The sequence below is a fragment of the Dysidea avara genome, chromosome 9 (assembly GCF_963678975.1).
Source record: "Dysidea avara chromosome 9, odDysAvar1.4, whole genome shotgun sequence".
In the NCBI taxonomy this organism is placed as follows: domain Eukaryota; kingdom Metazoa; phylum Porifera; class Demospongiae; order Dictyoceratida; family Dysideidae; genus Dysidea; species Dysidea avara.
In genome coordinates, this window is record NC_089280.1 from 5,205,143 (window position 1) to 5,218,413 (window position 13,271).

Consider the following 13,271-nt stretch of genomic DNA (forward strand, 5'->3'; position numbering starts at 1 on the left):
ACACATACCCTGTATTGTTCTTGTAGTCTGAAATTAGTCTCTCTTTCTCAGCTTGGCCAGTGATCCACACTGTACTCTGGTGGGGACCAATTTGACATTGGAAGTAATGATGGTAATAGGGCTGGGATGAAAGTTAAAATTTCACCCTCTGAATCTTCCTTGATCCAAGTTTCAAAAGCTTTGAAGTTTTTCTTGGCTATGTTATACAGTAAGTGACGGATCTACACTGTTGTTCATTCAGCACAGCAGTTTTACAACTACCAAAGTACATAAAATCTTCTACACAAATTCCACATGCAAAGGAAGTAACACATCAAAACTTCAAACCTTTGTCCCAGCCCTAACTGCTAAAACTTACTGGAATAACAAAATATGATACTTTCCTGCAGATTGGACAAGCCCTGAAATGACATATACAAATTGAATACTATACTGTGACATCAGTACACACACGCATGCAAAAACACACGCATTTGTACACACACACGTACACCACACACACACATGCACACGCACACAGGTACACACACAGGTACACCCACACACAGGTATTATAATATCTTCTTCTTTGGGTTTTGATATTGTTGTATGCTGACTACTTCCCTACAGTAACTACAACAATTACAGCCAATCAGAACAGTCGATTACTCACAGGAACAAACTCTGGAGCATCCATCCAGTTGTCAGGAGGTTTAAATGAAGGAGAGATCAAATCCTCCTAATTGTCTGGTAGCTTAGCAGAAGACAGTACTGTGAACTGTATGGAAAAATCGATAAAATATCATACAATACTTTGTCCTACACTGTGTTTAAATAGCCAGTACAGGAAGCCGCTACATGCTAACCACAAATCAACACCTCCACACTAGTAGAGAAAGAAATAGGACACAAAGGTAAGTCCATGATGTACTGTATGTATGAGCCTTATTCACAATGACGTTTTATGACATCACAAGAATAAAAATGGCCACAATAATTGGGGAACTGTTATATAAGTACCTATGGAAAAAAATTAACTGCTTACATTTCAGCCAGGAAAGAAGATATTGAGCTCTAAACAACAGGGTTGTTAAGTTTTATATAAGACATTACAATAAACAAGTTTTGTCACGTTTCAAAACTTTTTCTAAATAGTGTATGTTTACAATACAGTAACTTTTGTTACTATAAAACCATACATGTTGGCTAATGGTCGACATCTCCATGCCTAGCTGAAATATGAGCGATCAAAAATTTATCTCTATAGGCACCTGTATAACAGTCCCCCAACTATTGTGGCCATTTTTGTTCTCGTGATGTCATAAAACATCATTGTGTAAAAGGCTTATTGTATAGGCAAAAGCATCATGTGACTGTCGTCCAAAGTCAATTTCATGTGGTACACAATTTGTACTGACAACAGCCAAACAACCACCATTATACACCCCTGTTTGTGTGTGTGTGTGTGTGTGTGTGTGTGTGTGTGTGTGTGTGTGTGTGTGTGTGTGTGTGTGTGTGTGTGTGTGTGTGTGTGTGGGTGTGTGTGTGTGTGTGTGTGTGGGTGGGTGGGTGCGTGCGTGCGTGGGTGTGTGTGTGTGCTATTCCTAGTAAAGTTTGAAGCTTGTTTAACTGCTCACATTTGACTTATCATCCACTGGCTCCTGTTCTCCTTCTTGTTCCAGTTCTGCTTGTCTCTTCATACTGGCCAGTGACAATGGAGCTGGCATCTCTCCTCTGTGTGAACCACAATTAAATTGTATTGTATTATACAGTACACAGTAATTGAGAGGTGCTAGTCTCACCTTAATGATGATGATGATGGGATGATAGGTGGCTTCACATGGTCATGACGACAACTACTGCCATACACACAACACCCCTTCAGGTAGTAACAACACATCTGTGAACAAACATGTACCCAACACAGTAACACACTACTAGTCTACTACAGTGAAACCTCAGTATACTGTATAGAGGGAAACTTTAGTCTGGAAATTTTTAGTGGGCCAAAGTTTAAGTTTATTTTGCCAAATGCAATTTAGTTTGCTATTCACAAAGTTTATACAAATGCCAACTTCTCTGTGGTACTAATCCAAGTGTTAATCAAAACTCATTGGTCACACTAGCAAGACTTCCAAAGCCATACTCTTTTAAGTGCCTGACTTAAAGCAGGTTTTTGTTTTTTTAAAGGGCCAAGAATATCAATCAACAGCACCAGGAGCTTATATGCGCCATTGGTGCTTATAAGCTCCTGACAGCACTAGATGACATTTGCGAGATCAAATGTGCTAGAAGCTAGGAAAGCGAGCTGTTTGTAAATTGCTAATAGTATTACTGTTTAGTAGGGTTTCCCCTTAAAGTATTGGGTACTGATAAAAATGGCACATCTAAAAACCATTATACTAAACATCATACACAATGAAAATCACCTTTACAGAATAGTGTTACTCCAATCAACATCAAACACAGCATTAAAAACAAGAAAACACTTACAAGCAGCTGGTCATTTAAACTTTTACTTTAAACTTCAAAACTTGATTTTTTGTCTGCCAGCCAACCTGCCTGCCTGATGCAAGGTTAGTGGTCAAACAAAGCAGCAGACAGCCACCATCATGTTATACCACAACAACAAACTCATGGGGTAGATGTGCCTTTTGTAGTTCTGATAAATTCTACCTTCTGTGCTTCGCCATTCCTTTTATCTTCAATTAATCAGTTAAAAGATCATCATCATCTTCATGCCAGGAAACCATACCAAGGCATTAATTTTATGCAGTGAGAGTTTCATTGAAGGAGCATATTTAGATGCCACGAAACTATTGAAATGCTTAATGGACTTATCCCTGGTAGTATCGGGTAATGGCTAAGCTGTACCTATTGCAATGGGCACCACTCCCCCTTAAAATGCCACCACACCTCTAATAATCAGTGCTGAGTCTTAACAATCTAGCTCTGTAGAAAACAAAGTATTCTACCATGTCCCCTAACTTAATCTAATGTGTAGCCGAGTAGCGAGATCAAGATACTCTAATACAGCAGTCACATGTATATTAACTTACATAGTTACAATCACCTTTGCTTCGCTGCTTTTCATCACTGTAAACCTTGAAAAATTAAAATTGTACATATTTGTACTCCAAATAAGGACATTTCAGTTAGTCACATCCCCAGATCACAAGGGTCTGGTGACATGCAATAGAAGCCATGATGTTATGGTAAAGAAGTGTTGGTATAGCACATTACTTTTTCTTTTTGGTTTTTGGGTTTTCCCCCACTCAAATACAAAAGGGAGAAAAGTTGTCTGGGTATGAGACTAGTGTTGGTAGACTGTGACTGGTAAAATAGATGGAGATAAGGACAAAGTGAAGTTTAGTTGCATGAAAGTATAGGAATAACTGGTATCAGAGACATCCATCTGATTAGTGACCTTGGTCATACATGTCACTACCAAGAGTTTTATTGCATGTTACCAAGAGTATAATTATGGTGTGGGAGCCAAGTAGTCTGACGCCGCCTACCTCTTCACAGGGTCTGGTGAAATTTACATACTAAATCACTTCTACCACTAAAATTCGGTGGTAGCCAATTAGTGTGTTCACACACAAATCCCTTTGGCAACACAATGATTTTGTTCGAATTGAAGGAAAATTATCTGACATCACCAGCAGTTACGTATACTGTCTAACTGAATTCCTTTTGAAATGGTACTTCACCAGACCCTGGTTTCCATATAGCTACAAACCACATGCACATTGCCTGCGATTAGTGCCGGGGTCTTGATGGGGGGGGGGGGGACTTTGAAACATACTTCGTCGGTATCACAACAAGTGTGCTGCAGCCATCGTTAAAGTTGAGAGAGTTCTCGGAACTTCTGGCATCGCAGGAAGGATGATTTATTAATGAAAATAAACACCGCAGGCAGATTCCAGCAATGTTCAACACGAACAAGCCAAACATGGTGCCTATGTGTATACTATGCTTCGTAGAGTGTCACTAAAACACCTGTAATGTGCCGTGTTGTAACAAATGAAGGCGTACCTGCCAATGTAGTTTCTACTGTAGGTTCATTAAAATTATAAAATACGAAAAAATACAGCCGAGCTATAGCTACGGTCGCGCAGCATGTCGCAGGCTACTGTAGACACTCTGACTCAGGCATAATACAGGTAGTTTGTGGCTATAAGGAAACCAGCCTTTACTTTTTGTGAAGGGGCGGGCAGCACCAGACTAGGAACCAAGATGACTGGAATAGAGGTATTGTATCCTATATCCACACAGTATTGTCCATGAAACACAAATGCAATTACATCAACTACAACTGGTCAGTGTTTATCCTAGGGCTGTTAGGGGGGGAACTTTCCCCCCCTAAAATCTCAGACTAACCCCCTAAAATTGTGAGTGACTAATTTACCACGAGGGAAGGAACAGCACAAAAGGCAGGCCTGTACAAGGTACTGCCCTAATGCAAAACACATACAATCACTAAACAAAACACAAAATAACACTTACAAAACAACAAATCAACAACAATAAATTACATTTAAAAATTACAATAAAAATGTTTGTAAATAGCGTGGCGAAAAACAGAACGGCTCTCAATTCCCAGAATACTGATTGGCACTTTGTTCCACACAAAACAAACACAGACAAAATAAGAATATTGTCTAGCATTGATTGACGAAGGTGGGGGTATGAGGATAAGATGATGGCTACGTGTAGGCATAGTGTTGTTTGTACAATAGTTTGATAACTTCATAGAATCAGCATGACGAATGTCTTGAAGAGCACACACTGACAAATAGTCCCGCCTGGCAGATAAGGATGGTAAACACAGCTTTCTATAGCACACATCATGAGGAATAGACCAAGAGTGCGTAGTTTGGTTCCAGCGACTGCCACAAACACACCATGCAGCACGCTTCTGAACAGCCTCTAACAGGTTTATATCTTTCACGGCATGAGGAGACCAAACCACGCAAGCATACTCCAACAGTGGCCTAACAATTGCTTTGTAAGCTCTATATTTTGCTTCTGAATCACACCCCAACATAGTATGTCGTAAAACATTGGTGGCCTTTGAGGCAGCAAATTGACACTGGGAGGACCACTGCAATTTATCATTTATATGGATACCCAGGTATTTCACAAGATTGGTCCACCGAACTGGTTGACTGTCAATAAGATAAGTAAAGGAAATTGGCTTCCTCTTGTTTGTGATGGATAAAGCCTCACACTTTTGGGGACTCAGATTAAGTTGCCACCATTTAGACCATGCCACTATAGCCGAAAGATCATCCTGCAGAAGCTGGCAATCCCCCACCGATTTCACATTAGAATAAAGTAACACATCATCAGTAAACAGCTTCAATTTACACACCTTGGGTATTGTAGTTAAATCATCCACATAAAGCAACAACAATAGTGGACCCAAAACAGATCCCTGCAGCACTTCAGAAATGACTGAAGCCCAATCAGAGTAAGTACTATTCACAACAACCCTTTGGAACCTCTTGGTAAGGAAGAATCTCACCCACTACAACAAATTACCACATATCTCAGGGACTCCAATATCAAGAGTAGGCATTCATGTGGAACAGAATCGAATGCTTTTGCATAGTCCAAAAACAAACAATGAATAGACTCACGATGCTCCAACGACAGAGACCAGTCATCTACAGCTTGAAGTAATAAAGTTACTGTAGAACGATTCCGCTGAAAACCGTATTGGTGGTGGCTCAATAAACCATTTTCCCTTAAAGCAGAATATAATTGTTGACGTATCATATGCTCCAAAACCTTTACAACAACTGAGGTTAGACTAATAAATGGGACAGTAATTTTCTGGGAGATGTCTATCATTACGTTTATGAACAGGAACAATGTTTGCAGAAATCCAATCAAAAGGGAATGATCTGACATAACGGATTTATTATTACTTTGCTCAATGAAGAACACACACGATCAGCTGTTGTTATTATCTACTTTACCAGTTAGGCACTGGGGGGTGTACACAGAAGGCAGAGCCTGTTCGAGGTGTTTACCCATAGCCTAGGAGCCTAAGCGAAAATCTATATTTTAGCATACGAGGGGTAAAACAGTCGGGGCACATTATCACCTTCCTTACAACAACCTTTTATAAAGTACCTAAGCGAGTACGAGATATATCACTTCTTATACACAGCAAGTACCAAAAAATAGCACACTTGTTTATCAAATCAGTAGTATGGCTTACCTGCATAGCGGGTATTTTTCCATCGTTTCTAAGCAGCCCAGTTAGGTTCTGTACGCCGGTCTCTTCACCCACTAATATTACACCATATTCTTCTGTTACTTCACTGTGCTGGTGAATGAACGTGAGACGCGAGGCGAGACGTTAGAGAAGCAAACCCACAATCAATTCTGCCGATCTATTTATTTAGTATCTAATTCATCCAAATAGAAAGGGGTGGGACCAAAAGGCTAGGCCTGCACGAGGGTGTTTCCCCAACTAATAACAAACTGGTCTGAGAACTGATCGTCAAGATCACATGGATCACAAAGACCGTCCTCCGAAAAGAACTATCCAACCTGATGTAGAGGAGGTTCAAAAGAGAAAGAAAAGTGAGTTAGAACTTACCTATAATTGATTGTTACCAAGTTTCTTCCATCCAGTATCATACACACTCTAGTGTAGGCCTCACTAGTCATGCCGGAACTAATTCATGATGATGAAAGTCCACCACTTTTAGTCATTACCTTTATAAAGACTTCATGTTGGTGCTCACAACTAATAGAGGATATGCACAGCTTTATGACCGAAAATATTCTAATAAAAACATGACGTCACAACAGTGAACGAATGTATTGTAGGCATCCACAGAAAGTGCGAATAGACTGGTTACGAGAGTTTCTCCAGAGCGATAGATTACGTGTATAACAAAGTAATGCACCTATCAATGTAAAGCCCCACTACCACAGGTACAAGCTGAGGTGGGGGAAGGTGGGGATTTGCATCCATGAAAATTACAATTCTCCACCTACTGGGGAAGTACTGGTGATACAAACCACACACCCTGACAAATCTCCCATTAGCAAAAGCCGGGGTTAGTTGGGTTTTGCACAATTGCCCATCGCGTATATGTGATCTATCACAGTGTATAGCTATTCCAGTTGCAAGTTACTTCAGCAGGTTTTAGTGATAACAGATAGTTAATGTCCATGAAATGCTGCATTGGTGTGCTTCTTGGGTAATGACCAAGGCCAGAGGAGACGGTCCGGTTGGTCAGGCCTGAGCCAGACCAATAATCTGGAGCTGAACCAACTAACTGACCAGCTTAAACTATATTACTCTCATGCAATCTCTGGATGATCATATCTACACGTACATTTTACAGATGTTATTGTAAATGCATGGCACAAGTAGTTACCTATAATTTCTCAGCCTGACTAAACCACAAAACTACAAGTACAGTACTTCTAATTACCTTACGGTACAGCATAACATTCACATTGTTTTGTGCAGAAATGATTGTGGGTTCTACGTATCACGTGTGTACTGCATGCATGGTTTCTGATCAAGAGCATAGCTAGATTTTTGATGAAGATAAAAAAAAAGTAACGGCCTGTTGAGAAAAACTGCCCTCCACTAACTGTATTAATATCAGTGATGATGTACATTATTTATAGCTACATAGTTTGCTACACTGCCACTCTGAACACTGTGACTACTATATTAGAGTGATTGACTGCTCTATTAGAGTATCTTGATCTGAATGTGACCAGTTTCTGGAAACCTCAGAAATCACCCTGGAGCTGCCCCTGCATTCCTAATGTAGACTGTATAACCACATTCCCTTTGGTCAATTAAAGAGTCATGTGACACTTTGATATTGCCCTAGAAGTGGTAAAACTCCTGTATTTTGATCAGAAAACCAAGCTCTGTCTAGTGATATACACATTCTAGTGTAGGCCTCACTATGAGTCATGATGATGTAATTTATCTACCACTTTTAGTCACTATCATTATTAAAAGACTTCATGCTGGTGTTCACAACTAATTCAAAAACTGTCATGCTTTAATCACCACTCCCATACAGGTGATAGTCGACCTATCTTAAGAGATCTGTATGATCAGGTGGTACCATCAATAGCAGACAAGTGGAGAGATCTTGGTGTGCATCTATTAGACCCTTCTCTAATAGACCAACGAGTATTGGAAGTGATTGCAGCAGACCACCCACATAGTGTTGAGGATTGTTGTAAGAGTGTGTTTGAGAAATGGTTGAACACACAAGAGGATGCCAGCTGGCAACAATTACTAGAAGCTCTCAAGAATGTTCAGTTGGACTATTTATCCAGTCAGATTGAGAACAAGTTGAAGACAGGTATGATTTTTGTATTTACCACATTAATGCATATATTTCAGTACACCATGCAACACTTAGCACCTGAGTAGTGCACGTGTATATATTTCAACATTTGCTTTGTATGTGTGTGTGTGTTGAGTTGGATTATTTATCGACTCAAATAGACAACAAGTTGAAGACTGGTATGATTTTTTTGTATTTGTGACCCGCTGAGCGAAAACCGGCCCTTTTTATTTTTTTGTTATAAAATACTTATTGGGATAAATTTTTGTGCATGTTTTAATCGCTTTGGGTACTGAACAAACCTCAAAAACCTATACACCACCAGATTCTCCTGTTCATGGGGAACAAGAAATTCTTTGTTTCGTGTTCGCACAGTGTATGGTACGTGAGTTATGGGTACTTATTTATGATGCTCGTCAAATTGCTCTTCTCCCCCAACTCAATGAGTGTTGTACCGTGCTCACTTTGGATTTTACTTATGGTACCTGCCAAGGTTCTAACATTATATCGTCAGTACTGTTGTTTTTGTACATGATTTTACCAGGACACCGAGCGTTAATTGGAGTGATTAATGGCTGCTAAGCGAAATGCAACATCTCCCCCAAACAAGGACAGTAAAAAACCCAGAGACGAGGATTGTATCATTTGCTGTAAGCCAGCTACTGATAACGTGATGGAGTGCATTTAGTGTGGAGCTCGACTTCACACGAGCTGCGTCAAGTTAAGTGAGGAACAATGTATCTTGATTGGTAATGCCTCCAGTAATATTGTATTTTTCTGTGCCCCCTGTTCTCAAGCACTCCCTGTAGCTTTCCAGTCTTACAAAGGTTTTTCACTTGTGGATGCACGGATTTCAACTATGTTACTGAGTCGCAGACTTCTGCACTACAGGACCTGAAAGCTGAATTAAAAACTCTCCAGACAAACCTTGCAACAAAGATCAAGGATCTCTGTACTCAGAACACTACTCTATAGGATCAGTTACAATCAGCTTCATCTGAATTGACAACTAAGTCGACTTCATGTTCAAGTGGCATTGAAGCAACTAAGTCTACATTTGATGTAGCTGATGAATAGCTGATTGTGATCGACGTAACAGAAATGTTATTGTCTACAACCTTCCTGAGGAAACTAATCAAGCTGCTGATAAAGCCAAATTTATTGAAGTATGTAAGTCATTTAGCAATAATGACATCAGTATTGAGAAGTTATTCCACCTTGGTCGGAAAGTACAAAATAAACACAGTCCCTTATTGGTCAGATTTGATTCTGAGACTGATAAGCAAAGTATCCTGTCAGCTGCTCCTCATTCACGCTCAAGTAATGAATTTAAACAAGTATATTTTGTAACTGACATGACTAAGCTGGAAAGGGAAAGACACAAGAAGGTTGTTACAGAACTCAAAAGAAGAAGTTCAAGTGGTGAAACTAATCTTATTATACGTAATGGAAACATAGTGTCTCGTTGTCCTCGCACTGAGCCCATGCAGCATAATTCAGCAGTACACACTTCAGCCCAAACACCCAAAGCACCCATGGGTGGATCAAATCAATCTTCCTTACAACATTTTCTGTGACATTGAGGGACTCAATATACTATACACAAGTACTGACCGATTTTTAAATAAAGAGATGATTTGGAATTGGCCATTGCTGGCAATGAGCCAGATATTGTACTAATCACTGAAATTTTACCAAAAGCTCACTGTAATACATTAACCTCTGCACGTTTTTCCCTCAATGGCTATTCTCCTATTTTTAATTTTGATCCAGATGTTGCTATCTCATCATCTGTTCGTGGTGTGGGTATTTATGTTTCTGAGAAGTTGTCCTTCAGTAAAGTCCATTTTGATAGTTTCAATTTTGTCAAGCATATCTGGATTCAAGTAACTCTTAGAGGTCACGACTCACTGCTAGTGGGTTGCATTTATCGCAGCCCATCATCTGACATACACCAATGTACCATCAACTTATGTAACCTGTTGTTATCACTCCAAGGATACTCTCATATTCTCATTTGTGGTGATTTCAATTACCCCAATATCAACTGGTCATCATTGTCATGTAGTACATCATACTCACAAATGTTTCTAGATGCAATTCACGATTCTTACTTATCTCAACATGTAACAGAACCAACTCATTATAGACCAAACACTACTGCTAATGTTTTAGATTTAGTTTTTACTAATGAGGAAGCTATGATAAATACCATAAATTACCTCCCTGATATTGGTTCTAGTGATCATGCATGTGTGTCTTCATATTGTGTTATTCTACTTGTACCAAAGCAATATAATTTATGTCAAGCTAACTTTGATAAGATGAGAAATTTGATTGAAGAAGTCAACTGGGATGAAGTTTTGTCACCTCTGAACATTCACTCTGCTTGGCTGCAAAAACATTCACAGATATTCTTGATGACTGCACTCCTCAAGATGTACCTAGAAGGAAATCGTGTATTTTTATGAACCAAAGAGCCCTCAATTTAAGAAACAGAAAACGCAAACTGTGGAATAAGTACATCCATAGTAATTCTCGGGATGATTACCTATGTTACAGTCAAGTAAGAAATGAACTACGAAACTTGACAAGACGTTTACGTTCTAACTATGAAAACAAGTTAGCCTCTTGAACCAAAGAAAATCCTAGGCAGCTTTGGAAATATATTAACTCTCAATTAAAAGTACACCCATCAATTGACTCTCTTCATGGTCCTGACAATACAGTTTTACATTCTGATAGTGAGAAGTGCACGTTGTTAAATAATTATTTTGCTAGTGTTTTTACTGAAGAAGATCTATCCTCCATACCTTCATTTTACATATCCCACGTTGTGGATCCACTCAGTGACATAGAATTTACACCACAAGAAGTATATGCTAAGTTGTCTATGCTCAACCCAGCCAAAGCGTCAGGACCAGATGGTTGGCCAATATTATCACTGAACAACAGCTCAGTGTACCACTATCAATTTTATTTAATAAATCTTTTAACTCTTCTACTTTGCCTGATGCTTGGAAAGAGGCTTTAGTCACTCCTATTTTCAAGAAAGGTGACCGCACTATTACTAGTAATTATAGACCAATCAGCTTCACCTCTCCTATTGTTAAAATGATGGAAAGTATTATCAAGGACAAAATAATGGAACACATGGTCAAATATAATTTATTCACTCCTCACCAACATGGTTTCACTGGTGGAAGATCTTGTGTTACCCAACTGCTCACTGCCTTAAACTGTTGGACCAAATCTCTTGAACAGGGCCACTCAGTTGACATTATTTATTAAGGCTTTTGATTCAGTTTCTCACACTCGATTACTCACTAAACTGGAGTCATATGGCTTAACAGGGAACCTCCTATAGGCTGGTTAAAAGGCTTTTTAGTGGGCAGAAAGCAAAGAGTAGTTATTAATGGTGAAGCTTCAACTTGGTGTAATGTTCTCAGTGGTGTGCCTCAAGGCTCTGTGCTCCATCCCCTGCTGTTTAATATTTATGTTAACGACATTCCTATCCAAGTCAGTAGTTCTGTCTTACAATTTGCTGATGATGTAAAGATGTTTCATGTAATACAGGATGCTCAGGATTTTCAGTAGTTACAAGATGATTAAAACTAAACAAGTTGTTGGCTTGGGCCAACAAGTGGCAACTAAGGTTTAACATCTCTAAATGCTTCTTACTGCATCTTGGTCCACCACATGAGTATGGCGAGTACAATGTTCAGGGTACAATAATATCTTTCAGTGATACAAAGATCTTGGGGTACTCATTGATGACAACTTTAAATTTCATTCCCATAAAGCTAATCGGACACTGGCTATTATTCGGAAGACCTTTCATTTCACAGATAACCACATGTTTGTTACTCTTTACAAGTCTTTGGTAAAACCAGTGATTGAGTATGGTAACATTATCTGGGGGCCACACTACAGTCTTGACCAACAAAACATTGAAAAGATCCAGCGTAGAGCTACTAGAGCACTTGCTGTCTTGAAAGACACCCCTTACACAGAACGTTTACGTATACTGGGCTTACCTTCATTGCAATATCGTCGACTAAGAGGTGATATGATACTACTATACCGTCTTGTTAACAATGATATTAGCATTGACTTTTCTGACCTTTTTACCATCTCCTCAGTCACCTCTACTAGAGGCCACATATACAAGCTATACAAGCCCCATGCTACCACCAGAGCAAGATGTCACTTTTTTTCAGTAAGAGCAGTAAATTCTTGGAACAGTTTACCAGATTATGTAGTTACGGCACAGTCTCTAAATGTATTTAAGAACCAGCTTGATGATGTCTTCTCGCCTTGAACTCACCCAAAAACTTACCTTCATACAACTAGTGTGTTTGATACTCGAGTTATACAACAAACGACCAGCTAAATAAATATTTGCACCGTGACCGACTAACTCACAAGATGCTTGCCATGCGCACTTAGGAATGCCGTAAATATAGCAAAAAAATCCTACGTTACGGGCCCGTAAATATAGCCACTTCATAATAATAATGTAGGCATTCCAGTATCTGAGATTTTTTTAAATAAATTTTCTCCGTATATTCCCCAATAGAACCCTGGCACAAAACAATAACTTGCGTTTAACTTGGGATTGCTCCATAGTCCGAGCTCCAATCAGGATGAAAATTGCTATGGGGTTTGTCCACACGATGATCATCATGAAAATCTTAGTTTAGTCATGCGCGTTACATGTAAGTAAGTTTTGTGTCGTTTTGTTTTGTAATCTTTTCAAGCCTTGTAATGTATGTAGAATACTTTAAAACTTTTAAAAACTTACTGTCGGGTGGAAGGTAGTCACTGGTGCTTACTTTAAAGTGCGTAGTTACTTCGCTCGGGTTAGCGATTTTCAGCTCCAGAGCAATTTTCTGATGGCTGTGTCATCAGCTCAAATATACAAAACACTTCAAAGTCAGCATA

The 13,271-nt window shown here is 39.3% G+C and overlaps 2 protein-coding genes across 5 annotated transcripts in view; one reads left to right on the plus strand and one right to left on the minus strand.

Annotated features, from left to right (window-relative positions):
• The window catches only part of LOC136266893 (uncharacterized), a 17,164-nt gene extending 10,793 nt beyond the window's left edge, over nucleotides 1–6,371 (minus strand). Inside the window, exons 1-7 of one of the 4 annotated variants that reach the window (XM_066061925.1) lie at nucleotides 6,212–6,362; nucleotides 1,782–1,879; nucleotides 1,617–1,713; nucleotides 653–757; nucleotides 545–603; nucleotides 359–401; nucleotides 9–76 (exon numbers count right to left, since the gene is read on the minus strand). In XM_066061925.1, coding sequence (XP_065917997.1) covers nucleotides 9–76; nucleotides 359–401; nucleotides 545–603; nucleotides 653–676 — 194 coding nt within the window. In that variant the 5' untranslated portion in view covers nucleotides 677–757; nucleotides 1,617–1,713; nucleotides 1,782–1,879; nucleotides 6,212–6,362. The other 3 variants (XR_010706343.1, XR_010706344.1, XR_010706342.1) reach the window with 3 other exon arrangements.
• Nucleotides 6,372–6,421: 50 nt separating this feature from the next.
• The window catches only part of LOC136266884 (NLR family CARD domain-containing protein 3-like), a 48,733-nt gene continuing 41,883 nt past the window's right edge, over nucleotides 6,422–13,271 (plus strand). The window contains exons 1-2 of the mRNA XM_066061907.1: nucleotides 6,422–6,579; nucleotides 8,055–8,342. Coding sequence (XP_065917979.1) covers nucleotides 6,507–6,579; nucleotides 8,055–8,342 — 361 coding nt within the window. The 5' untranslated portion in view covers nucleotides 6,422–6,506. The remainder of the gene's footprint in view (nucleotides 6,580–8,054; nucleotides 8,343–13,271) is intronic.